Source organism: Rattus rattus, chromosome X (assembly GCF_011064425.1).
Source record: "Rattus rattus isolate New Zealand chromosome X, Rrattus_CSIRO_v1, whole genome shotgun sequence".
Classification (NCBI taxonomy): Eukaryota; Metazoa; Chordata; class Mammalia; order Rodentia; family Muridae; genus Rattus; species Rattus rattus.
The window spans coordinates 13,480,583-13,507,594 of NC_046172.1; the positions used below are offsets into that span (position 1 = coordinate 13,480,583).

Below are 27,012 nucleotides of genomic sequence, written 5' to 3' on the forward strand. Positions count from 1 at the left end.
GAATAATTAGGCTTAAGTAGTAATTGGGAGGCTCGAGGCCTGCTAGAGAGGATGAGGGAATTACACCAGTTAGGACAGATTGAATCAAGAGGAATCAGGCTTGCTCCCTATTAGACTGACAGCTATTAGACTGGCTTTAGATAGTTCAGAGATATAGTTTCATATTCTCCACGAGATGCCTTAGCTTAAGATCCTGTTCTATAAATTCTAGTCTTGAGATACTGCATTACCTTGGATAAGACTTCACCTTTTTTAATAGCTTGTTTTTCCTTTTGAGGAAAACAGACAATATAGAGTGTGCTATGTTGCTCAGGGTGGTCTTGCATTCTGGGCTCAAGCAATCTTGTTGCCTTGGCCTTCTGACTCCTTACAGGTGAGCAGCACCATGCCTGGCTGAGGCATTCCTCCCTTCTAACTCTCAGTCCTGTTTACTTAACTCTGACAAGGTGAGTCAAGGTCAGAATCAGAATCATCAAAATCTATCTTTTCTCCAAAACATTATCAAGAATATGTTTTTTAAAAAAAGGAACAAGTAAATCTATTTCCAAGATCTAGCATTTGGACCATATCAAAGAGGAGATCCAGAAAGGAAGGGGGCCTTGTCAAGGACCGCACAGCAACCTGAGATCATCTCTACTCCTTTATTCTCTTTCTTTCCATAAGTAAAGGCAGGGAGATTTCTTGTGCATTAGAATTTCAATTAATTTATGTAGTTACTTTTCTCTTAAGTAAAAGTAGTGTAATTCTTCATTTTTAAAAGCATGGGCTGCACCTAGCTTTTATTCAGAGCACAGACAAGGGAGCAACAGCAACTTTAGGGTAGAGAAACCCGATAGACATTACCTTGGCAAGGTGATCAAAGTTAACATCCACGATGATGTCATATTGATAGCTAAGTACCATTGATGTGAAGTGATCCAAAGGGTATGTTATATTTGTGGTCTTCCTCCCTCAAACCTATTATGTCCTTTGAAAAGTAGAAAACCTCAGAGAATTCTCAGTCAGAGGACATTCTACCAAATATTTCTCTGGTGTTGACAACTCCAGGGCATCAAAAACAAGGAAACTCTGAGAAAGTGCCATAACCAAGTGGAGCCTCAGTAGATATGATGATTAAACGGAGTGTGGTATTCCGGATGAGAACTAAAGACAGAAAAGGACCATAGGTTAAACTAAGAAAACCTTAATAAGACCCAGACTCTGGGTAATCATAATGTGCTGATCCTGGTTCTTTAGTTGACTAATGTGAAATATAAATAAGGAAACTGGCTGTGAGGAATTCCAGGTTTCTCTAATTTTTTTTTTACAGTATTTCTCAAATCTAAAACTAAAAAAATAAAAAAAAAAAGAACTTTAAAAGAATCTCCAAATTCATCCACCCTATACCACTCTCATCTGAGATACAGACAACCCTGTTTCCACACTGCTCTCCTTCAATGCTCCTGACAGTCAGCAGAGGGCATTTTTTAAAAAGCAAATTTGAGGAAGCTGTCCTGCAAAATAAGGGAGATATATTAGGGAAAAAACCCGCTAGGCTGTCGACTTAAAATACACCTTTGGGGATTGAAGGATAGTTTAATGGGTAAGAGTATGTATTGCTTTTCCAGAGGACCAAAGTTTGGTTCCTAGAGCACCATCATGCACCTCTTTACATTCTTTGATACCTGCACTATCATACACACACACACACACACACACACACACACACACACACACACACACACACACACACACACCCCACACTCAAAAATAAATCTATCCTAAATAATACAAATATTTAAAGCTTAGTCATCATCATGATCGAGTGTATATGGTAAAGTTTTGCTGTAATAAAGTTACTATATCTCAAGTTTAGTACTCGCCGGTCTATCCAAGGTCTCCTAGATTAAAACTTGCTTTTCAGATGCCCAGCTCTGAGCCTATCTCACCACACAGCTACATAGTAATTTCTTTTCTCTTTCCGGTTATATCTTCAACTCCTTGACCTAAGCCATCTTTTCTCCTGCCTCCCCGAGGACATCCGGCCCAGGGCCACGAAGGAACCATGCAACCCACCCCCACCCCCACCCCGCGGCTAGATTTCTGCGTGACTCGGTTGCGCTGTCTAGACTACTGTCGTGACTTTTTTTTTTTCATTTTAAACTATATATGAACAAGAAAATAGCTCCTCCAACTTAGCTCGAACTAGGCCTGAAAAAATGGTTTGACGCACTGTAAATGAATAGATGAATCACCAAATAAATTGATGTTCTGGGACGCAGATCTCTCTGCGCATGAGCCAGAGGAAAGGCGTGGGCAGCTCTTTTCTACCTAGCTGGATTTCTTAGGTCTCAGTGTGTCTGTGTGTGGGGTGGGGGGTGGGGGCTCAACCTTGTCCAGTCATTGGCTAGGATGGTCCGCATTGATCTGACGCAATGCTTTTGCAGTCTCGCGGAGCTCTACTCGGCCAGTGAAACTGTTTGGTACCACCATGGTGCCAGGGCGTTTCCTGCTGGCTTAGCGACAGCACAGAAGTGGACAAAAAAGACTCAAAGAGCACTTTGAATTTGCTCAGTTTTATTAGACTCGTCAAGGGTCACGGGGGGAGGGGCGGGGCTTCTGGGGAGCAGGAATACCACAAAGGCGAAGCTGCCTGGCAAAGACACTGAGGCGGGCTAGTGGTCAGGGCTGGTGAAGGGAAGAAAGGGATTGGAGAGAAACTCTGGAGAAAGGAAGGGGTAGTAGCAGAGTCTCGAGGCCACAGTGCAGGTGTCACGAAGGTCACATAGGCCCTTCACGCTTAGTGATAGGATGTCCACGCAGCACGGAGAGAGGGGCTTGGGCCTAAGCTCACGAGAAGGGGGCTAGAGGGGCCCTGACCAAGGCATCACAATAAATAAGATTAGCAGCACACAGAAGCCTGCAGTGGAGGAGGGCCGAAGGGGAGGGTGACCCCTCCTCCAAATAAGTAACTCTGCAGTTACTAAACCATAAAAATAAACTTTAAACCCGTGTAATCAATCGGTCTCCCCCCAGAAGTGCAATATGGGGCCGCACAGCCCTAGCTGAAGAGGAGGGCAAATGGGATAGGGTATGGGGTAATATATAGAGAGGCCCTAAAGGGCAAGATGTTTATCCAATTTTCCCTTTCTTCCCCAGGCTGGCCCAAGCATTTGGGACTGGCAGCACTTCCTGGATATCAGAATCTTCTGAGTTCACTTCACTCCCTTCCTCCTCATAGACTCGTTCGTCTTCATAGCTGTCCTCGCTTAGCTCACTAGCTGTGAAGGAGAGAGGACACGGGGCAGGTGGTTGGATGCCCCTTGAAAAGTGAACAGACCAAATACCTGTGGCTTTTGAGGGCCTGGGACCACTAGTCACCAGTGCCTCTGTTTGGGACAGGGAGGAAGAGAGAGGAGATAAAGTGCCACTCAGATTGTGCTCAGACCCAAGGTTAGAAGAGGGCAGGAGGGCAGGAGGGCAGGGCATTCATCTTTGTGAGGTGGAAACATATATTTCCCTTTCTTCTGCCCTCACACTCCTCAATGTGCTTCTTTCTGAGTGAGGCCTTGGCTTTATACTTATCAGTTACTTTTTGCACCTCGTGTGACCCAAACAGACTCTAGTCTGCCTTCTTCAGGCCAGTTCCCCACCCCCACTCCACTCCAGAGTTAGGCAACTCTGCTTCCCATCCTTGAGTTGAAGATGCTGTCAGATTGGAGGCAAGAGTTTCTTGAATTCCATTAGTTTCCCAGCCTGCCCAAAATATGTGTGCACACTTTCCCTCACTTCCTCCACTTCCCTCACTGCACACTTTCCCCCTTGGTGCCTTGCTTCTTTCTTCAATGGAAGTTTGCCAGGAGCCTCAAGACCGAACCTTCAGAAGTGGATGGTTTTCCTAACCCTGCCACCTACCCCTGGGGCTCACCTCTCCTCTGTCTGCCCATAGCCAGATTCGAATGAGTTCTTTTCCCAGTCTGCCAGGTCAGAGCTAAACCTGAGAGTCAACCTAAATACTGCATTATCCCTCAGACATCCATGTGCAATCTTTCCTAAGCAGTTTCCCAAATGTATACAGTGTTGGACAAAGAACATGTTTTGTGGTCAAGAAGTCTGGGAAATGTGGAGCTCTGCAAAGTAAAATAGGGGTTTTAAAGGCAGGATTCTTAGAATGTGTAGAGGATATTTATGCATTATCTGCCTAACCATTGGATCAACAAACTCTTCCACCAGAAACAGCTTTCAGAATGAGTGAAGGGTCCTCTGATAATCTTGGAAGCCTTGCCAAACATTGTGTCGCTAATCCATGCCATGGAGAAGGCTCCACCTTAATGGTACCTCCTTTCCCTAGTTCCCCCTCTCCTTTCCCACGCCTGGAGGTGAAATTAACTGCCCTGTCGTCCACTGAGTGTAGAGAACACATTCTGTTTACCTCACCACCAGTTGCCCAAAGAAGCCTGAGTGTTCTCAGAAGAGAAAGGAAGGGGGAGGGGCCTATATCTCACCTTCCTCACTGGTCTCTTCCTCTTCTTCCTCAACTGAGTCTTCAGAGATGATTTCTACCTCCTCCTCATAGACATCTTGGTTGGTGCGGTTATCCAGAGCCTTGTCAAAGACTTCGAAGCCATTCTTATAGTATTTAATGTCCCTGTCATCATCATCACTGCCCTCATTGTCACCCTCATTGCCATCATCATCTTCATCATCACTACCCTCATCTCCATTGTCACTATCACTGCTATCTTGGATATTAATAACCTGCTGGTTGTCACCTTCTAGGGTTTTGTCGTCCCCATCAGCTTTCTCACTGTTGGAATCCTCACTGTCATAGGTATTCTTTTCCTCTGGCTTGTCACCGTTGTCATCTGGACCGGTGGCAATGCTCCCTTTGTTGTCAGTGATCTTGTGGGAGCCCTCACTGTGGTCAGGATTCTCACTGTCGCACAGGTTCTCATTGGCATCAGTTACCTCATTATCAGTGGTCTCAAAGTAGTCAGTGGTCTCCATGAAGTCAGAGATCTTGATATCGTGAATGGTCTCATTGTCAGTGATCTCATCAATTTCTGAGATTTCACTGAGAATGTCTTCAACGGCATAATGGTCATGAGCATCTTCCATGATCACCATTTCATATTGATTCTTGGCTCTACTGCGGGGAAGTTTAAAACTTAGTGTAAGGTTAATGGGAGTAACTGGGAAGTTTCTAAGAATGGGAGAAAATCTCATTGCCACTTCTGGGCATCAACGGTCATTTGTAAACAATGTATGCATTGGGTTACCTCAATGGTCCCCTGTGCTTCTATAAATCCTGTGTGACACCAGGATAGTCTCTGCCCTATTTAAAAACAACAACCCCCCCCAACCTCTTAGGCGCCATTTCTCATCACCTTTCCTTTCCTAGTTGCTTCTTTCTGCTTGTTCTGTAGCCACCTCCTCTCATGTAGTAGCGTACTGGGTTAACCCACAGGTCATTCTTGATAATCTGTTGAGGGGTGGGGAGGAGGAGAGCGAAAAGGGCCATGAGTTTAAGTCTTAGAACCCACTCACAATTTCTCAGGCACTCAGGGGCAAGTCTGGCAAGGCTTTTCCTGGCAATGCCGGGGGGGGGGGCTTCACCTCAGCAATTCTGTCAGCTTCTGGGGGGCTGTGGTTGGAAAACCAGTTGAAGAAGCTTTCTCTGGTGTCGTGGGTTCTCGTTGTAGGCCTGGGGGTTCCTGTCCCCCATGCCAACGCACAGGGGTAGAATGAGACACCAACCGACCTAGAAGAGGAAGAGATGCAGAATGGAGGGGAAATGATAATATAGGGGCCACAAGTTTATTCTGGGACCCCACCACTTACCTGAGCGCCGCGCTGGAACTCCTGACAATCACCTTCATGTTTGTGAAGTATGGGTTGTCTGGAAGTACAGCTTCATTTTGTAGCCCATGGAGATATGTCTGAGATCCTGTACCTGCTCAGGGTGGGGGTAATAGTGGTATATATCCCTTCCAGGGCCCTTCCCCACCCACCCCCTCACCTCCAAAGACCAGATTCCTTGGTTTTCTTCCTTGGCCTGACCTGAAGATTGGTCAAGTAGCGGAAGATGTCTTCATCGCGTTGGTTGATCAAGATTGAAATTCTGGGGTGGTTGAGGAACTAATGAGTGGAGCAGTTTAGGTCAAGGATTAACTGTTCAAATGCCAGGGAGGGCAGAGCAAAACAGGCTGAAGCCAGAGGGTTCCTTCTGTGTTTGAGTGATCTATGTGGAGGAGGTGGGTGCTTATGCAATGTTAAACCTCAGTGTTAGGGAGCCTTGCTGTGGTTCATATTTGCTGTATGTCTAGATGCTAAGGGTCTCTGACCATGTGCATGTGACTCTTGTGCTTATGTTAACAAAATACTATGTGTTTGGGAGCTCAAAGCCCAAGTCTAAGTAATGATGTATTTGGTTACCAAGGGCCTGTATTTAAATGATGTTACATGTATAGATGTTGACAGTCGGTGTCCACACAGTGTATGAATGCCTCTAGAGGTTTGTGTGCGTAGGCCCAGTTGCCTCATGTCTAGATATGGAAGTTATGTATTTACATGATACCCTGTGCCTGACTGCTGAGAGCCTGTGATCATGTGATGCTTTATCTATATTAGTTCTACTAAAATGTTAAACCTGTGTATTTCAAATGTTTCATACATGTTTCTCTGGGGGTGAACTCAACAGTCACAAATAGTGGATTGTATTCTTCTTATTCTATCTTTCCCTTCATTTAACCACTTGAGCTCCACAACCAAGTGATCTTTCTCCTGATTCTTCAGGGTTCCATCCCATTTCTATCCTCCCCTCTCTAATGGACAGGACGGTAGACAGATTTGAGATTTCTAGGTATCTAAGCAGAGATTCAGGCTTACAGAGACTTGTGTGGTTTGAGCACACTTCCTGAAGAGTTTCTGTGCCCTCCCTCCTTAGTCAGTTCCTCACCTGTATTCCCCCTCCTCTCCTCCTTTATCTGCTGTTCTGTTTATGGGTTGTGTGCCTTCTCTGTTACCCCTCCCTCTTTTACTGTCTGGGATCCATTTTCTTATTAAATGTTACAATGCTACCTTTTTCCCATCTGCAGTCCAGTTTTAAATGCGATTTTGCCCTCTTGTCATCCCTCTTCTACTCTTTCTAGAATCTTCTAACGGGAGATTCATTCCTATCTCTGACCCTCCCCCACACCCCTTGTTTCTCTTTTGAACATCTCCCCTTCAGGCATGGGCTTCTGGCCCATGCATACTGATGAGAAGGATACTGCTTTGACCCAGAAGCCTGGGATATGCTGGATGATGAGGTCTCTGCGCTCCAAAAAGGGTCTTCGCATCTGGATGAACTTGCGTTTGAGACGCAAGAAGGCCTTGCCTGCCTTGATGTTCACCGCCTCCAGGTCCATTTGAATGCTCTCCAGGGCCTGCAGTATGCTTTCCATCCTCTGCGCACTCCTCTCTCTGCTCTCCTTCGCCTTCCTCTGCTTCCTCCTCCTCCTCCTCCTCCGCCGCCGACGCTGCTGCAGCCTCCTCATACTTTCCTTTTCATCCTCATCCTCATCTTCCACTATGATGATAGCCTCCTCCTTCCTCTTTGGACCGACTAACATCTGGGGCCCCCACCCTCCAAAGCTACAGGTTTCTAGGGCCTTCTCTCCAAGGCTGCTGTGCTCTGCAACCTGAAAGTCAATTTCCAGGCTTCCCCTAGAGGCTTCTGAAGACGGGAGTGTTTCTATGATCTCTGTGGACGGGACCTCCCCGAACCCTGACTCAATCGCAGGATCCCAGCCCCGACTCTCAGCACCCAGAGTGAAATACGCACGGATACCCCCCTCCTCGAGAATGACATAGGGCAGTGGTGGGGGCAGCGTGGGGCCCACCCCCCTCATGTCAGCCAGCACCTGTGCAGCCTCGGTCTCTTCCTGGGGTCTCGGACGCTGCTGGGGTGGAGGCAGGGGCAGTCGCAGGAGTGGTGGGGGTGGCGGGGGCGGCAGGTCGCGCTGACGGGATTCCGAGCTGCTCAGGCGGGGGATCTTGGCCGGAGGCCCCTCATCCGGGCGGTCCATGGTGACCGCGCTCAAAGCACTGGCTTTTCGGCTCTCAGACAAGGCCTCAGGCACCAGTCACACTTGAAGCGGAGCCGCCACACCTCACGCGACCAGCTCGGCTCACCACCTCGCTCTGACGTCCCCTCCCACAGCGCCTGCCCTACTCCCACAGCGCCAGTCGCCGAGGCCCCGCCCACTCCTTGGCATGGCGTCTGCCCACCATTGGCTGCAGGCCTTGGAGCTGGCGTTAGCGTTCCCTCAACCCCTGCCTTCTCTCACGCAATCCGCTTGCCAACACTACACATCATCATTTTCTAATTGGCTCCCTTCACGCCCACCAATCATCGGGCTGACTGCCCCCTAGTGATGAGAGGAAAAGTGCGGGGCGATTGGCTGTGAGGAAAGCTAGGCTAAGAACCCCTCACCCTCATTCTCGCAATGTTTTATCCAATGGGAAAAGTACCAGTGATTCTCAAGACCACAGGACTGGTCCCGGGGAGAGTGGCTGGGAGTGCGCAAGCACCAGGGGACGAGATGTGCTCAAATGAAATCAAAGAACCTCGCTATATTCTCCCCGCCCCGCTCCCTTGAACAACTACGCACTTTAAAAATCTGTCCCTTCCCCCACCAGTTTATGCCCGTGTGGTGAGCTCTGTAGCCCCTCGGGCGCAGGCTGCCTTGATGTGCTAATAGTTTAAGTATCTGAGGTCTTTGCTTTGGTGGTCAGGTTTTGACATGGCTTTTTCCATCTCTGCAAAATGGCTCCAGAAACAATCACAGATGCAAAAAGGAACTTCCTCTGCGTCATAAAAAAAAAAAATGGTTGTGATTCAACTAATTTGCTAGATGTTTTTTCTAGAACTTTAAAACTGTCTGCACATTATTTCTCCTCCCAGCCTTTCCTAAATGAATACTGCTATTAATTTTACCCTAATATTATATTTTATTTGTAATCAGAGATGGCTGGTCTTTGATGAGGCACGATGGTGGAGTTTTGGCTTTGGTTCTAGAATCCACATAGCAGGTGACTTCCACTGTGACCCTAGCCAAATCACTGCCCCTCTCTGAGCTTGTTTCCTCTAAATTAGATGTTCCTATGGAGAGGAGATAATTGCCCATTGCAGCCTTGCTGTGGTAGCAGAGGGAAGGAACCTCAGAATCCATCACCAGGAGAATGGATAAAATGTGATATATGTTTTAGATGAACCACTCGAATGAATTTGATCTGTGTATAGCAACATGGCTGGATTTTGCAAAAACAGAATGTTGAGTGAAAAAAGAAACAGAACAAGATTTATAGTACAATACTGTTTATGTAAATTAAAACACATCAATATCATATATTTTCCACAGATACACATAAGTAAATAAACACATGAACGGTGGTTTGGAAGGACACACATTAAGTACATAAGAGTGGTGCCTATGTGGGATTGGGAAGGATGGGATCAGGGATGGGTGATGAAGGGGACAAAGCAAAATAATAACAGGACCTTGCATGGACCAATGATGATATAGTATGCTAAGAACTGAGGAATAGGGTCAGCTCAATTCTGTGCACCTGAAGGAATAAATAAATAAATAGTAAATTAATTGAGGGCCTAGGGAATAGGCCAGTTGGGTAGACCCCTAGACTCGGGCTTTTTTTTTTTTTTTTTCATGCCATCTTTCCTTCTGAATTTAGTCAAAGCTGAACAAAGTCCCAGCTGTATACAGTGGAACCTTAAGAAGAACTTCCAGTTTAGGCTGAGCAGTTCCTCTAAAAGCCTTTACATTGCAGGGGGCCATTTCTTAACCCTATTACCTTCATGATTGACCCCTCCTCCATTCCCAGTTCCTATTTCCATGATGGTCCAATTTAAGAAATACCTTGTTTGAATTTTGGGTGAGGACTGAATCTCCAGACACTGGGAAGAGATGGGGTTCTAAAGTATTCTCTCCTTACCTGGTGCTCAGAAGCTGGGCCAAGGGAAGACAACCTTATGAGATGGGAGTTGACTCTCTTGACACATACATACATAAAAAATTTCAGGTTCCATCTCCTAAGCACTCTATTTCCTGCTGCAGGCACATACTAAGTTTTGTCTCCTCTCCAGTGTGTGTGTGTGTGTGTGTGTGTGTGTGTGTGTGTGTGTGTGTGTGTGTGTGTTGTGTACTTTATTTCTTCACATATATGTATTTGCTCACATCTGTGCACTAGGCAAGTTTTCCTCAGGGTTCTTACCCACACAAAGTCACACAGACACACACTATCTCATTCAATCATACCTCCCCACGTGATCATACACAGATAGAAGACACAGACAAAGATGTGTGCAGGGGCGCATGTGTGTGCGTGGGCACACACACGTATACACACACACACATACACACACACACACACACAGAGAGAGAGAGAGAGAGAGAGAGAGAGAGAGAGAGAGAGAGAGAGAGAACATCCAATATAACATTGTTCATTTCACTTTTTCCATTTACAAAATCCAATGATGAATCCAGGCAGTTAGAAAAGGGAAATGGAGGAAAACCCTCCTGAGTCTACCCTATTTGCCCTCCCACCTTGGTCTTTGCACCCCAGCCCTCAGAAAGGCATTCCTATCATCATCACTGAGAGAATAGCCCCACCCCAAACACATGTTCCCAGCCTCTTAGCTCCTCTGGCTTGCTTTTCCAGGGCCACTCCACAACCAGGGTCACAATATCTCTTCTGCCTAGAGTGCCCCCTTCATTGCTTTTGGGTCAAGACTTCCTCAGTTCAGTGCCTATCTTGGGGTAGAGGTGGAGTTTCTGACAGGAGCTTATAAGGAAGGAAAAGGGATGGAGACACCACTGCCCCAAACTTAGGCAAAGAATTCCAACTTGGTTCACCAGTCTACAGAACTGGCCTTGAAGTTGGTCTCTGTCCATGGAAAAAAAGGCTTGAGACCTTCCAGCTTTGCAATTTGGGTGTAGTCTGCTCCACTTTGGACATAGGTAGGAGTGGATGGAGAAAGAAAAAACTTCTGGGAACGATGCTTGGGGCCCAACCAAGGAGGGGCTCAAGGACTGTGAAGTTAGGAAGGGACAAAAAGAAGAGGTCAAGCAGGAATGGATTCAATTCCACAGTGCCTTCAAGTCTGGATAACTATTGTTGACCAAGGCCCCCAAAGAAATTTTCACTTTGGGGGGAGTAGTGTGAACCCAAGAGACAGTTGTGGGGTTGAATTTAGCTCTGACCCCACAGTCTGGACTCTAGCTCCTCTGGAGAGTTCAACTATCTCCCTATACTTCCATGGATGACTTTTCCTGTCAGCATGTACCCACATCATCCCTAGTGGGGACTAAAGTGGATATATATTCCTAGGTGGAAAGGTTAGGGGAGTCAAGAGGAAGCTTGAGTGAATGTAGCTAAGTTTGGCATATTTTGGTTGAGGAGCACATCTCTCATTCTTCTCTTCATCTAGCCTGGGCACATCATGGAGGCCCTTCTTTGTATGCTCTTGTCTTCTCAAACAGAGCCTCAAGAAACACCTTCAAAGTCTGGACATGGTAGGGAGGGGTTGGAGACTGGGCTTTGGATCAAGGTTAGCCAAAAACAACATTGCACACAACATAGCAATTTAAACATCCTTGCTCCCAAGGAATACAGCACCCTATTTGGTCCCTCTTGTCTGAAGACTTAAGTCAATATTTCCTAAACATCCAAGTCTTGCTAAAGGATTTAGAAGGGGAGGGTAAATGGGAGCCCAGGGGGCAATAAGATCTCTGGGAATCTATTTTACAGTAGAAATTTCCCATTTCTTGACAGTGTCAAAAGGAGGGACATTTTAAGCAAGAAAGCCTGTTTCCTCAGCTGTTATTATTAAAAACCCTGCATTTTCAGTTTGTTTTCATTTACTGAATTGTTATTTTAGAAAGATAGGAGAAGGGAAAGGGAAGGGAAGGAAGGGAAGGCCTGGGAAAAGGAGATTGTAGAAGTGGAGGAGGCTGAGGGACATGCCCCACAAAACTAGAAATGCCTCTTTTCCAGTTCTTCACCCCGTTTCCAACCCTAGCGAGGTGTTGGCAAAATGCCTCAGTTATGGATAGTTTGAGAGCCTGGACTGAAGCTCAAAAAAAAAAAAAGGCTTCTGTATGGGTCCCACCCTTCCCCTGTTGGCCCCAGTATGGTGATCATGACTTCCCCCTGCCTATCACCTACTGGCTTGCTTCACATGACACAGTAGGGTTCTCTGGGAGCTGGGGCACCTCCTGTGCCCCAGCAAGGGGCATGAGTCCTCAGGCACTTCTTGAGGTCCTTGTTAAGCAGGAAGCAGACGATTGGGTTGACAGCAGCCTGGGCGAAGCTCATCCAAACAGCAGTGGCCAGGTAGCGGTGGGGCACAGCGCAGGCTTTCACAAACACTCGCCAGTAGCAGGCCACAATGTATGGTGACCAGAGGAGCAGGAAGAGCAGTGTAATCGCGTAGAACATTCGGCCCAGCTGCTTTTCACCCTTGACCTCGTCCATGCCCAGTAGCCGCCGGCTAGCTGCATGCCCATTCTGCCGGATACCCAGCAGAGTTGGTGGCATGGGCCCACGGCCAAAGCCAGCGATCCAGTTGGCAGCAGCCTGGCCGGTAGCCCCAGGGCCATGGAATGTCCAGTTTTGGCTGATGGCGGGCACCATCTGCACTGGCTTCATCTTGCGGTGACGATACTCGAAGAGTAGCAGCTTGCCATAGACAGCATGTGTGGCTGCCATGAGCACAGCCAACATAAGCATAAAGCCCAGAGTGTCATTTGCTTTGAAGTAGCGATGCTCAAAGATGCACTGGTCCTCCTCTCGGATAAACTTGTAGGTGCCCACATCAAAGACAGGTGGGAAAGCCATGGCCACAGACAAGGTCCAGGCCATGCAGATGACAGCTGCGCATGTCCAGAGTGTCATGCGCTTGGCATAGAAGCGGTGGTGGGCGATGGCCATGTAGCGGGTGACGCTGATGCAGAACAGCATGAAGGCCGCATGGAAGCAAAAGAGCACAGCCATAAAGGCCACAATCTTACAGCTGAGTGCACTGAAGGTCCATGAGGAGCCATGGCGCACAGAAGCCAGTACAAAGGGGAAGCAGATGGCAGAGCGTATGCCATCGGCTAGGCACAGGTCCAGCAGAAAGTAGTAAGGAGCCTTGTGCAGGGCACGCTCCTTGAGCACCAGCAGGGACAAGATGGCATTGCCTGCCAGGCTTACACACATGATCAGTCCCAGCAGCACCAGCTTCACATAAGCCGATGCTGATGGCAGGGACAGTGCGCCGCTCACCTCTTCGGGCTCTCCGGCGGTGTTGGCCATACTGAGGGGTAAGGGCTACCCCTAACCCTATGGGATCGGCCAGTTCAGTATTTGATGGGCCCTGGCGGACTCCATCAGTTTTCTTGCTGAGCTACACCTGCAAATGGGAACAATGGAGGGAGATGCAGACAGAGAGACAGAGATGAGGGTAGGAGACAGAAAAATGCAGAGACAGAGTGGTAAATGAGATTGAAAAGTGGAAACAAGGATGTAAATTGATAGAAAACAACACTGAAGTGGAAGGGATGGATCAGAATAAGGGGAGGGAGAAACAGACGAGAAAGAAACAGAGAGGGCAGGTTAGTGTGTCTGAGCCCTTTCCATTGACTCCCCAGCTACTCCTGCCCCTCCCCTCCTTGCTGGGTATAAGTGCTTTATGTCTCCTAAGGTCCTCAGATTCCTTTCTTCCTCCACTCATGGATCTGTGGGGTTGTACATGTTGGTACAACTCTGATTCCCTTTTACAAGCCCTAAGGTTGTAGTCAAGCATTTTTTATTGCTACCCATAATCCAGTACAATTATGTGTGTCACACACACACACACACACACACACACACACACACACACACACACACACACCCCCTCAACTACAAGTTTTATGCACTATTTGTCCTAATTGTAATATACTTATGCACTTCTATTGTACTTCATGTTTTGTTTTGTTTTTTTTTTTTTTTCTTGGTTCTTTTTTTTTGGAGCTGGGGACCGAACCCAGGGCCTTGCGCTTCCTAGGCAAGCGCTCTACCACTGAGCTAAATCCCCAACCCCTCATGTTTTGTTTTGTTACACTATTGGCAGTCACTCATTAGATGTCTGTGTTTTTCTCTCTCCTATTCCCTTCCTCGCTTACTTTTTTCTTTTCTTCTCTTCTCTTTCTTTCTTTCTTTCTTTCTTTTTTTCTTTCTTTCTGCCATACTGGGGATTGAATTTAGGGTCTCAGGCCATCCAATGAGCTATATCTCTAAACATTCTTTAAACCTTTTAATTTTGTAATAGGATCTTGTGAAGTTGACCAGGTTGGCTATGAACATTTTTTCCCAGTCCAGGCAGGCTTTGAATTGGGATCATCCTGTCTCAGACTCCCATGTCTGAGGATTGCAGTTCTATGCCACCATGCCCAGAAATATATCCTTATTCATAGTTGGAAATATGTGCATCATGCTCTGTGAGCAATGAGAAGATCAATCTTGTTAAATGGTATATTTCAGAGATACAGTGGTAGGAAGTGAAGTCACAGAAGACCAAATATTGTAGGCATGTGGATTATGATGAAGCCTCTGGCTTTATTTTGTGTTAATTTAGGATTCTGTATGAACATACAAATATAGGTATGTTTGTGCTGGTCCATTGAAAAATATTTCTTGAATTTTGGTCATGTACTGTTTTATGCTCTGGGAATACAGTTGTGAATCAAACAGATAAAGGATTGCTACTCTAGCACTTGGGAGGCAGAGAGGCAGAGAGGCAGAGGCAGAGGCAGAGGCAGAAGCAGAGGCAGAGAAGCAGAGAGGCAGAGAAGCAGAGAGGCAGAGAGGCAGAGAGGAAGAGGCAGAGGCAGAGAGGCAGAGGCAGAGAGAGAGAGAGAGAGAGAGAGAGAGAGAGAGAGAGAGAGAGAGAGAGAGAGAGAGAGAGAGAGGGAGAGAGAGAGAGAGAGAGAGAGAGACAGAGAGAGAGAGAGAAAGAGAGAGAGACAGAGGCAGAGAGGGAGGGAGAGGCAGAGGATAGAGAGAGAGCAGAGAGAGAGAGAGCAGAGAGGGCAGAGAGGCAGAGGCAGAGGCAGAGAGAGAGAGAGAGAGGGAGAGAGAGAGAGAGAGAGAGAGGGAGAGGCAGAGACAGAGGCAGAGAGAGAGAGAGAGAGAGAGACAGAGAGAGAGAGAGAGACAGAGAGAGAGGCAGAGAGAGAGAGAGCAGAGGCAGAGAGGCAGAGAGACAGAGGCAGAGAGGCAGGCAGAGAGGCAGAGGCAGAGAGACAGAGGCAGAGAGGCAGAGCAGAGGCAGAGGCAGAGGCAGAGAGAAGCAGAGGCAGAGAGGCAGAGGCAGAGAGGCAGAGAGGCAGAGGCAGAGAGGCAGAGAGACAGAGGCAGAGGAGGCAGAGGCAGAGGCAGAGACAGAGAGACAGAGAGGCAGAGGTAGAGGCAGAGACAGAGAGACAGAGAAGCAGAGGCAGAGAGGAAGAAGGAGAGAGACAGAGAGGCAGAGGCAGAGAGACAGAGGGCAGAGAGACAGAGAGGCAGAGAGACAGAGGCAGAGGCAGAGGCAGAGAGCAGAGGCAGAGGCAGAGAGGAAGAGGCAGAGAGGAAGAGGCAGAGAGGCAGAGAGGCAGAGAGACAGAGACAGAGGCAGAGGCAGAGAGAGAGGCAGAGGGCAGAGGCAGGCAGAGAGGCAGAGGCAGAGGCAGAGAGGCAGAGAGCAGAGGCAGAGGCAGAGAGACAGAGGCAGAGGCAGAGGCAGACGCAGAGGCAGAGGCAGAGGCAGAGGAGAGAGGCAGAGAGACAGAGGCAGAGAGAGGCAGAGGCAGAGGCAGAGAGAGAGAGGCAGAGAGAGGCAGAGGCAGAGGCAGACGCAGAGGCAGAGGCAGAGGGAGAGAGGCAGAGGCAGAGAGGGAGAGGCAGAGAGCAGAGAGGAGAGGCAGAGGAGAGAGGCAGAGAGAGAGAGGGCAGATAGGCAGAGGCAGAGGGAGAGGCAGAGAGGTAGAGAGGCAGAGAGGAGGCAGAGAGGGAGAGGCAGAGGGCAGAGAGGCAGAGGCAGAGGCAGAGGCAGAAGCAGAGGCAGCGGACAGAAAGAGAGAGGCAGAGGACAGAAAGGCAGAGAGACAGAGGCAGAGGCAGAGGGAGAGAGGCAGAGAGGCAGAGGCAGAGAGGCAGAGAAGCAGAGAGGCATAAGAGAGGCAGAGGCAGAGAGGCAGAGAGAGAGGCAGAGGCATCAGAGAGACAGAGGCAGAGGCAGAAACAGAGAGGCAGGGAGGCATGGAGAGAGGCATAGGCAGAGAGGCAGAGGCAGAGAGAGGAAGACAGAGGGACAGAGAGACAGAGGCACAGAGAGAGAGGCAGAGGGTGAGGCAGAGAGAGAGAGACAGAGAGGCAGAGGCAGAGGCAGAGAGATAGAGAGGCAGAGACAGAGGCAGAGAGACAGAGACAGAGAGGCAGAGAGGCAGAGGCAGAGTCAGAGGCAGAGATGCAGAGAGACAGAGACCGAGGGCAGAGGCAGAGAGGCAGAGAGGAGAGAGGCAGAGAGACAGAGGCAGAGGCAGAGGCAGACACAGAGGCAGAGCACAGGCATAAGCAGAAGCAGAAGCAGAGGCAGAGGCAGAAGCAGAAGCAGAGGCAAGCAGAGGCAGAGGCAGAAAGAGAAGCAGAGGCAGAGGCAGAGGCAGAGGGAGAGGCAGAGATGCAGAGGCAAAGAGGCAGAGAGACAGATGCAGAGAGGCAGAGGCAGAGAGGCAGAGGCAGAGAGGCAGAGGAGAGCCAGAGGAGAGGAAGAGAGAGGCAGAGAGAGGAAGAGAGAGGAAGAGAGAGGCAGAGAGGCAGAGAGGCAGAGAGGCAGAGAGGCAGAGGCAGAGGCAGAGGCAGAGCAGAGGCAGAGGCAGAGGCAGAGGCAGACGCAGAGGCAGAGATGCAGAGGCAGAGACAGACAGAGGCAGAGAGGCAGAGGCAGAGAGGCAGAGGCAGAGAGGCAGAGAGACAGAGAGGCAGAGAGAGCAGAGAGCAGAGAGGCAGAGGCAGAGAGGCAGAGGCAGAGGCAGAGAGGCAGAGAGACAGAGGCAGAGAGACAGAGGCAGAGGCAGAGACAGAGAGAGAGAGGGAGAGAGAGAGAGAGAGAGAGAGGCAGAGAGGCAGAGAGAGAGACAGAGGCAGAGGCAGAGGCAGAGGCAGAGGAGCAGAGAGGCAGAGAGGCAGAGGGCAGAGAGGCAGAGGCAGAGGCAGAGAAGAGGCAGAGGCAGAGGCAGAGAGGCAGAGGCAGAGGCAGAGGCAGAGAGAGGCAGAGAGGCAGAGGCAGAGAGGAAGAGGCAGAGGCAGAGGCAGAGACAGAGGCAGAGGCAGAGGCAGAGAGGCAGAGGCAGAGGCAGATAGAGAGATAGAGACAGAGAGACAGAGGCAGAGAGGCAGAGGCAGGACAGAGAGGAGGCAGAGGCAGAGAGAGGCAGAGGCAGAGGAAGAGGCAGGGGCAGAGGCAGAGGCAGACCCTGAGTTCGAGGCCAGCCTGAGTTGCAGATAGAGTTCCAGGACACCCAGGGCTTCACAGAGAAACCCTGTCTTGAAAAACAAAAACGAAAACAAAACAAAACCCCCAAACCAATCAAACAAAAAACCCAAAACATCAACCCAAAAGATTCCTACTCTTGTTATAATCGACATTCTAGGTAACCAGAAGAGACATAGGTGAAGTTGATGACAATAGTGTAAAATATAATTGTAAAGTAGGGGAAGAGGATTTAAAGTGCTAGAGGTGAGGAAGGTATTGCAGTTGTTGATGAGGTGGATAAGGAAGGGTCGACAAAGGAGGAGTCATCTAAGCAAAAAGGTGAGGATGTAAGTTCATTGGCTGTTTGGGAGACTAGAACTCTAGGCAGAAAAAAAAAACAGGACAAAGGCTCTGAGATGGAGCTATTCATGGCACACAGGGAAAGAGCAAGGAAGTCACGGTGGGTGGAATATTGAGCAAGAGGCAAGTGTTAGGAGGTGATGTCAGTCAGAGGGTTGGCGAGGATGTAGCATAGAGGCCATAGTGAGGACTTTGATTCAGAATTACTTGGGAGGCTTTTGAACAAAGATAAGATGTGATTCTGGTTCAGGGGTGAATAAGATTCTATTTGTTGCTGTGAAAATAGGGCATGTTCCATAAAGGTAGATGTAGGGAGATTAGTGAGGCTTCATTATTAATCCAGGTAAGAGATCATAATATCTCCATGCCCCTTTCCTTTCTTACGAGAATCTCTGTCTTCTAATTATATCATTTACTCTTCAAATTTAGATTATTACTTGCCTCATCCTATTAGAACAGAAGCTCCACAAGGGCAGGGTGGGTAGGTACCCTCCCCTCTAAAAGGTCAGTAACATGCACAAAGTAGGTTCCTGCTGAAAAGATGCCAAGTTAATTGGCTGAAGAACTAGACTGAACTGAGTGTAGAGGGCTCCATGAAAGTATTCATCCTGGATTTGCTGAAAGAATAGCATTAGGAGTAGGAAAGTGCCTGTTGTGTGACAGCATTTCCTAGAGGGAAGGGAGCTGGGCCAGGCCACATGGAACTGGAGAGGCCCAGGATTACCATTAGAGTATGAAGTGAAGGCTAGGTTAGGGAGATGGGTCTTGAATCAAATGCCTTCTTGCCAACTCCTTAGTAAAGTTGTCCCCTTTGCATTGTTTCTAGCTCAAAACAATCTGGCCTGTCACCTAAAAGCAGGAAAAACAGGAATTTTTTTTTTAACAGTACCAATAAATCTCATAGCCAATGCCCTACTTAGAAAAAGAAGGTGCTAGGGCAGGAGTTAGAGAGAAAGGAAGATAGATCTCTTTCAGTCCCTCAAGACTTGATGTCTCCCACCCTTTCCAGGACTGCAGACAGTTGTCCATCATGTATAACCGAAGGCGCGCGCGCGCACACACACACACACACACACACACACACACACACACACACACACACACACAATACACCTTCGCCTTAAGGGGAGACAAGGGGTAAAGATTAGGCATAGAGACAGATTGATTGTAAGTGATAGTTAGATACACAGGGAGTGACAAAGAAAGACATTCATGTGACAGGCATCTAGATGGTGACATAGGAGAAGGAAAGACAGAAAAAACAGAAAAAGGACAGGGGAAGAGACAGAAATGGAAAAAAGAGGGGAGGAAGAGTGACTTATAAGAGACAGATAACAGAGCAACAGTGAATGGGCAAGAGAGGAGACAGAAAAGGTAGAGAAGGAAAGCCACAGGAAAAACCAACCAACCAACCAACCAACCAACCAACCAACCAACCATTCAACTGTCTAGAACACAGCTCCTTAAACCATTGTTTGTAACTGAATGAATTACTAACCTATGGGGCTGCATAACTGAATATGGAGGGTTCAATTTCTGGATATGTAATGACCAAAATTTAATTAAAAATCATAAGTGTGATGAATCCCACATGTTTCTGACAGCAGTTGTTCATGCTACATTGTAGGTGCAACGTTACTGAAGCCATGGCTTTGAGCATACAACACGAACATTTTGCACTGTACATGCCACTATACAGCCCAATGACAATAAATGGTACCTGAAATGCCCCCGTGAAGACTTGACAATAATGTATGCTATGAATTGCAGTGTTTTTGTTGTACATACAATTGTTTTTCTTTTATAAAACAAATGGTTTAAATGCAGAAAATTAAAACCTTTAATACTTTCCTACGGTCATGTAAGTATCAAAATAGCATGCCATTATATTGTATTGTATTAGAATATCTGATTTAAAAAATGCCATTTCAGATGGATCTCTGTGAATTTGAGGGCAGCCTGGTCTACATAGAAAATTGCAGGGCAGCCAGAGCTTACAAAGAGAGACCCTGTCTCAAACACCTGCCAAAACAATTAAAAAAAATAAAAATTTGCCATTTGAGTTGTTGGTTTGAGTGTCATAAAAAACCATTAGATGAGTTTTGGCTTGTAAATAGGGCAGAATTTCCATCAAACTTTGGAATGTCCCTAACTGTACTTCTGCCATTTTGTACTATGTGTTTAAGTGAAGTGAGGTTCTTAGCATTGACAGCTATAAAATCAAAATGCCAGTCAACTCTTAAAAACATTGAAGATGCCTTATATGTTTCAGTATCAAATATTCAGATAATATTTAATTATTTATGTAAAAAAGCACATCTAAGCATGCAAATTTACTTTTGTCTTGAATAGTAAAATTATATGCACGTCTGAGAATTGTTTCAAATAAGCTTGTTAATAGTAAATGTTTCCTAGTTTTTTTTTTTTTTTTTGGAGCTGGGGATCGAACTCAGGCCTTTGCGCTTATAGGCAAGCGCTCTGCCACTGAGCCAAATCTCCAACCCAATAGTAAATGTTTGATTGTATACTTACTTTTAAAACTATACATCTGGGGTTGGGGACTTAGCTCAGTGGTAGAGCGCTTGCCTAGCAAGCGCAAGGCCCTGGGAAGAGCAAGGTCCCCAGCTCCGGAAAAAAAGAAAAAAGAAAGAAAACAAAACAAAACAAAACAAAACAACAACAACAAAAACAACAACAACAACAAACCCAAAAAAAAACAAACAAAACAAAAAAACAACAAAAGGTTGTATTAATGAGGTTAGGGGCTCTTAAAGCACAGTCTGGCAGTTGTAGCTGAGGCCCAGTTGAGCCAAAGGATAAATGTGTGCACAGAAAATACCTGCCTGTGTCTAGACACCTTGTGGATAGACCTACACACTCACAGGCTTTCCCAAACTCATGGACAGTCGAGATTATATATATATATGCATACACACACATGCACAGTGCTTGAGAGGTAAGCCCAGTGGTACACACACACACACACACACACACACGCACACGCACACGCACACACACACACACGCACACACACACACACACACACACACACACACACACACACACACACACACACACACACACACACACACACACACAATGCACCAGAGGTGAGCAGGCACAGATGAGGTAGTTCTTAGTACCAGGGCTTTGTCCTTTACAAAGGCATTACTGCCCTCTAGAGGACATTTTGGAAATCTATAGGAAATCATTTGGAATCTGAGGGGAGGGGGAGGGAGAGTGAGAGAGAGAGAGGGAGGGAGGGAGAGTTCATCACTTAGTGATATGTGGGGTCTTCTGACATTACTAACATATGACCTGCAACTCCTATGATTTTGAGCTCATAATTAGCTGAGCCTAGAATCCTTTTTAAAAGACTTATTGATTATATATAAGTACACTGTAACTGTCTTCAGACACACCAGAACAGGGCATCAATCTTATTACAGATGGTTGTGAGCCACCATGTGGTTGCTGGGATTTGAACTCAGGACCTCTGGAAGAGCAGTCAGTGCTCTTAACCACTGAACCATCTCTCCAGCCCCCTAGAATCTTTTTATATTAAGATGAGATTTTTTTTTCTTCATCTAGTTTCAGCATACCAGGAATTACCCAGGGATGTGGCTGTCCTATGAATCAAGAGGAGATTGTAGTTTGCTTTTCAGTGAAGTTCATTAGTTTGTAAAATGTCAATACGAAGCCTCTGCTTATCATTTTCCTGTCCTTTGTGAGCCTGACTTCTCTTGTAAACTACATTTATTGTAAGTCTCCAATTATTTTTTGAATCTCCTGGAGTGCCATATCCAAACATTTATACATCTAAATAAAAATTATGATAAATAATTTCTTATTTGTATTATAGTTAATACAATATGTACATTACGTAGGTACAGTATGGATTTCTTTGGAAATGACATGTACAGAAATGTATTATCTACAAACTCCATTTCCAGATAGTAAAGGGCAAATTTTATGTAACGAGTTTGTTACATAAAAGGCACGTGAAGTGAGGGCCGAGAATTGGTCATCAGTGTAGACACTGTCTCACATACACATATGCAATGGTTTACAACTCTGCCTTCCCTTAGCATTCTCCTAATACACATCACACACACACACACACACACACACACACACACACACACACACACTCAAACCTACTGTCATTTTACACAGAGACTTCTATATAACCACTGAGCTGATATATCTGATTGCTTAAATACTCCCACATAGGTGAAAATTTCAGAGCATCATCACATATACAAACACTATTATATTAAATATCACTCACATCGTCAAATTCACAAACACTTGAAACGTGCTTCTTGGTTATGTATACACAGAATCCCCCTGAGATACCTACAGATATCTTTGCAGGCAAGTAAAGATTGCTCATATATACGAGTATCCTTTACCACAAAGAAACCAACTTATTTCCCCTCACATAGATTAGGCACCCCCGACAATATAGATATCTACATCCTGCCACATAAGTGTACCTGTCTATTAATATATAAACTCCCACTGATATATGGAAGTGTAATAGCTCTAACATATCTGCAAAAGAACAGAGAGGATCATACTCTCACATATACTTTAGCAATATGCAAGTGCAATCAGACAGACAAAAATTCACTTGGATGTGCAGATATTGGACTATAAACAGACATTGCATATGGACAAATGTGTGTAAACATACTAATTTGCTTTTACACACATTATACATATCCAGCAACAGAAATAATAAAAATCTGCTCATGTGCAGCAGTCAGCTAACCCCTGCAGGTATACGGGGAAATATGAGTAGAGAAGCTACCTGGCTGCTAGGGTACTTGCCACACCAGGAAGCTTGAGTAAAGACAGGCACAGGAGGCTGTGGCAAGAAGTACACTGTTTTTCAATAGCTTCTTAAAAACATCCCAGACAGCTTGATTATTATCTTCCTCTTATTTATCATAAGTGAGATTTTTGACTTGGCCTATATCTACGTGTATGGTGGTTTGCATTTTTGTTTTTTTTAATCTGTTTTTAAATTTTATTCTTCTTCTTACTTTTTCCTCACCTAAAAATAGAAGAGTTGGGGTGTGGCTTAGTGGTGCTACCTTTGTGTAGCATGCATATGCTCACAGGGGGAGGAAACGGATGAGGAGGGTGGAGGGGTGAGTGTTGTATGATTATTGCTACAGACTACAGCTTGCTTATCTCTCATCCAAAAATGCTCAGGAGTAGAGGTATGTTAGATACTGGACTTTTTCAGATTCTGGAATATTTGTCTAGATACAGTGCGTCATCTTGGGGTGAGAACTAAATGCAAACGTGCAGTTCATTTGTATATTGTATAAATCTTACACACAGCATAAAGATGATTTCATGCAATATTTTAGCATGTCTAACTTTTGCCTGTGACCTGTCACAAGACGAGGGGGAAACCTACCACTTGTAGCATCAATGTTAGCATTAAAAAAATTCAGATTGTGGAGCATTTCCGATTTCTGATTATGCATTGTATTATTGTATTTGGTGTTTTTTTTTTTTAAGATTTATTTATTGTATATATGAGTACACTGTAGTTGTCTTCAGACACACCAGAAGAGGGCACTGGATCTCATTACAGATGGTTGTGAGCCACCATGTGGTTGCTGGGATTTGAACTCAGGACCTCAGGAAAAGCAGTCGGTGCTCTTAACCACTGAGCCATCTCTCCAGCCCCAATATTTGGTGTTTCTAAAGAGAGTATAATCATTCAATTAATTTCCTTGACTGTTATTTTTTTATAAAAAGAACTCTTTATCCTAGTTATTTCAAACATTAAAATGCAAGATGGAACACCACAATGAACCTTGATGAATTCAATGCCCAGATATTCCATTATATATCCAGAGGCTAATTTTTTTCTGTCTATAACCCTATCCACTTCTCTTAACCCTCAGTTTTTTTTTTTGGTTCTTTTTTTGGAGCTGGGGACCGAACCCAGGGCCTTGCGCTTCCTAGGTAAGCGCTCTACCACTGAGCTAAATCCCAGCCCCAACCCTCAGTTTTGTAATCTGTAAATATCATAATATGTTTTTTTATTATTTCTCAGTCTATTTATTGATTTACTCTCTATTGGCATCCACTATTAAAACTTAGCCAAATCTGATTCTTGGTGGATTCCACATTTATGTCCTTGTAGTTTAAGGTGAAAATATTTGTTGATAAATTAATGAGGCTATACAATAGCTGTGCTGGTTAGTTTTTTGTTAACTTGACACAGCTAGGGTCATTTGGGAAGAGGGAACCTTAACTGTGAAAATATCTCCATAGATTGGCCTGTATGCAAGTCTGTAGGGGATATTTTCTTGATTCATGGTTGATGTGGGTGGTGCTATCCCTGGGCTATTGGTCCTGGGTTATGTAAGAAAGCTGACTGAGGAACAAGCCAATAAGCAGTGTTACTCCATGGTTCTGCTTCAGTTTCTGCCTGAAGGTTCTTGCCTTGAGTTTCTGCCCCAATTTCCCTTCATGATGTACTGTGAGCTGTCAGCTGAAATAAACCTTATCCCCCAAGTTGCTTTTGGTCATGGTACTAACACAACAATAGAAAAGAAACCAAGGTAATAGTTTAATTGAATTGATTTATCAAAGGTCAGCCTGGGATTTTATGATTTTTTTTTTTTTCTCAGTGTTTCTTTCCAAAGAATGCAGTGAAAATTCAGTTTCAGAAGCCACACATTGTTGTACCCTTCAATAAAAAGATATAGGAACTGGGCATGAAGCTTAATGGTAGGTAGAGTGCTGGCTTACCATGTAGGGGGCCTGGGGAAGTTCGTGAGAGAGGTAGGAAAAGAGGAAAGGAGAAAGGGGAAAGGGGGAATGAAAGAGAGAGAGAGAGAGAGAGAGAGAGAGAGAGAGAGAGAGAGAGAGAGATTCATTTGGATTTAAAAAAAAAAACAAAACAAGGTCTAGGTAGCCATGGATGACCTCATAACCACCATATTCACTACATAGCCTCAGGTGTCAATAAACTCCTAATAATCCAATAATCCTCCTGCCTTAGCTTCCTGACTACTGGAATTATAGGACTGTACCACCACAGCATCTAAAATTCAGATTTAAAAAAGCACTTGGGGCTCATACTGGTAGCACGAGTGAACTCTGAGTTTAAAAAAAGAAAGCACAGGGCTGGAAAGAAGGCACAGAGGTTATGAACCTTGTTGCTCTTGGGGAGAACCTGGGTTTGGTTTTCAGCTCCCACGTTATTGTTCACATCCATCTCTAACTCCAGTTCTGAGAGATCTGACACTGTACTACCCTTGCGGGCACCAGGTATGCACATAACACACATAAACACATGCATGCGCATACACTAAGAATACATAAAATATATCTAAAATAAATATTTTAAAGCACTTGGAAGTCCAAAGTAAGGAACCGAAATATTTTATGATGGTTAGACTATTCTTATACAGAGCTCAGTCAGTTAGTGATAGGGTTGCAAACTTAACAAGAAAAGCTAAACAAAATCTTACTGCTAGCATTCTGCAGGGAAATTGTCCACAATATATTTGGGATGGATGAAGTAAAGAGAATAAGCAAAGGGGCAGTTTTAATTATTGCTATTAGAAGACACACTGCTATCAGATCAGATGTGGCACTAGCTTAAAAAAACTGTTGAACTGAAAGGAATTTACTATATACTGACTTATAGATATCGTTCACATATGCTTAGTCTGCAGTACCAATCAGAGATCTTGAAGAGAAATGCAATTAGTAGAAAATAAACTAAGAAATTTACTCACGCATAACTTGAAATATGGAAATTGCATAGGTCTATGGATTGATGGTACTGGTTTTTGTTTTGTTTAGAGACAGGGTCCCATTATGTATCTTTAACTGGCCTGGAGCTCTGTATGTAGACGAGACCGGATGCTACTGTTGTGATGACAAGCTGGTTTTGGTAACACCAGAGTCACTTGTAAAACTTGGTAAGTCTAATTTCTACAATACATGATGAACTGACTAACTAAATGATGAATTTAACCAAGTGCAACGCAGTTTCCATGTATCTTTTAGTTTCGTGTGAAGAATTGAAATCAGACATATATTTTTCTGTTTCAAATCTAAGTGTGTAGGAATTTTATAAAAAAATATCAGGAGTGGTAGTAAGATATGGCTCAGAAGGTAAAGGTGATTTCTGTCAAGTCTGAAGACCTAATTTTGATTCCTGGGACCCACGTGGTTGAGAGAATGAACTCCTGCAAGTTGTCCTGTGACTTCCACATGTATTTAGTGGCATATGTGAACCACCAGTCCCCTTACCAAATAAAAACATAAATAAACATTAATTTTTAAAAAGTATTATAAGCTAAAAGCATTCAAATTACTTCTTTGTGTCTGGTTCTTTTGCAGATTTGATATTCAACTGGCTTCAACATATCCCCCTTTTAACATATGAGGATAGAATTACATAAAACCAATAGCCATATATTTTTTTTTTATGCATCAGGGTGTTATGTAGCCTTGCTCGTTCTTGAACACTCTATGTAAATGAGGATAACCTTGAACTTCTGATCCTCTTGTCTCCACTTCCCCAGTGCTGAGGTTATAGACAGGTACTACTACACCTGTCTTAGGGCTGCTGGGGATTGAACTCAGGACTTCATGAATGCTAGGTGAGCACTATGCCAGCTAAGCTACATGCCCAGTACTGTATTTGAAGACACTCAAACATCAAAGTAGACAGCATTGACATGGCTTATAGATTCACAGTAAAACTCCAAGTTCGGAAAATGGAGGTTAAGTATGGCTCCTGGAGTGATGTCTACTTGGTGTTGCAATAGGAATGATAGAATATGTATAGAGCCAAGTCTATGTCTACTTAGAGGCAATGTTTCATCATAATTTTAAGATACTTCAAATGATAATTATCTGTTAGATTCATAATTCATGCGCACCTATTACAAGACTTTTATGTGCATCTGTGTGTGTATGTGCAGTGTGGGCACACATGTGTGGAGGTTAGAGGACTATCCTATGTGTCAGTCCTTGCTTTCCACTTTGAGCGAGGTCTTTATTGTTTGTTACTGTCTATGCCATTGCTAGCTAGCCCCAAAACTTCTGCGGAGTTTTCCGTCCACTTCCCATCTCGTGTA

General features: G+C 45.4%; 2 protein-coding genes across 2 annotated transcripts; both read right to left on the bottom strand.

Annotated features, from left to right (window-relative positions):
* Nucleotides 1-2,536: 2,536 nt before the first annotated feature.
* Nucleotides 2,537-8,396, bottom strand: Tspyl2 (TSPY like 2). The gene is given in 10 exon segments (XM_032889616.1): nt 2,537-3,260; nt 4,485-5,128; nt 5,367-5,461; nt 5,596-5,681; nt 5,684-5,740; nt 5,814-5,844; nt 5,847-5,878; nt 5,881-5,932; nt 6,040-6,117; nt 7,251-8,396. Coding segments are annotated over 10 exon segments (2,022 nt in total). The 5' UTR covers nt 8,049-8,396; the 3' UTR covers nt 2,537-3,111.
* Nucleotides 8,397-9,328: 932 nt separating this feature from the next.
* Gpr173 (G protein-coupled receptor 173) lies at nt 9,329-13,434 on the bottom strand. Its single transcript, XM_032889615.1, has 2 exons — nt 12,208-13,434; nt 9,329-10,298 (listed from the first exon to the last, which is right to left on the bottom strand). The coding sequence occupies exon 1, from the start codon at nt 13,336-13,338 to the stop codon at nt 12,217-12,219; it is 1,122 nt and encodes a 373-aa protein (XP_032745506.1). The 5' UTR covers nt 13,339-13,434; the 3' UTR covers nt 9,329-10,298; nt 12,208-12,216.
* Between the last annotated feature and the right edge of the window lie 13,578 nt (nt 13,435-27,012).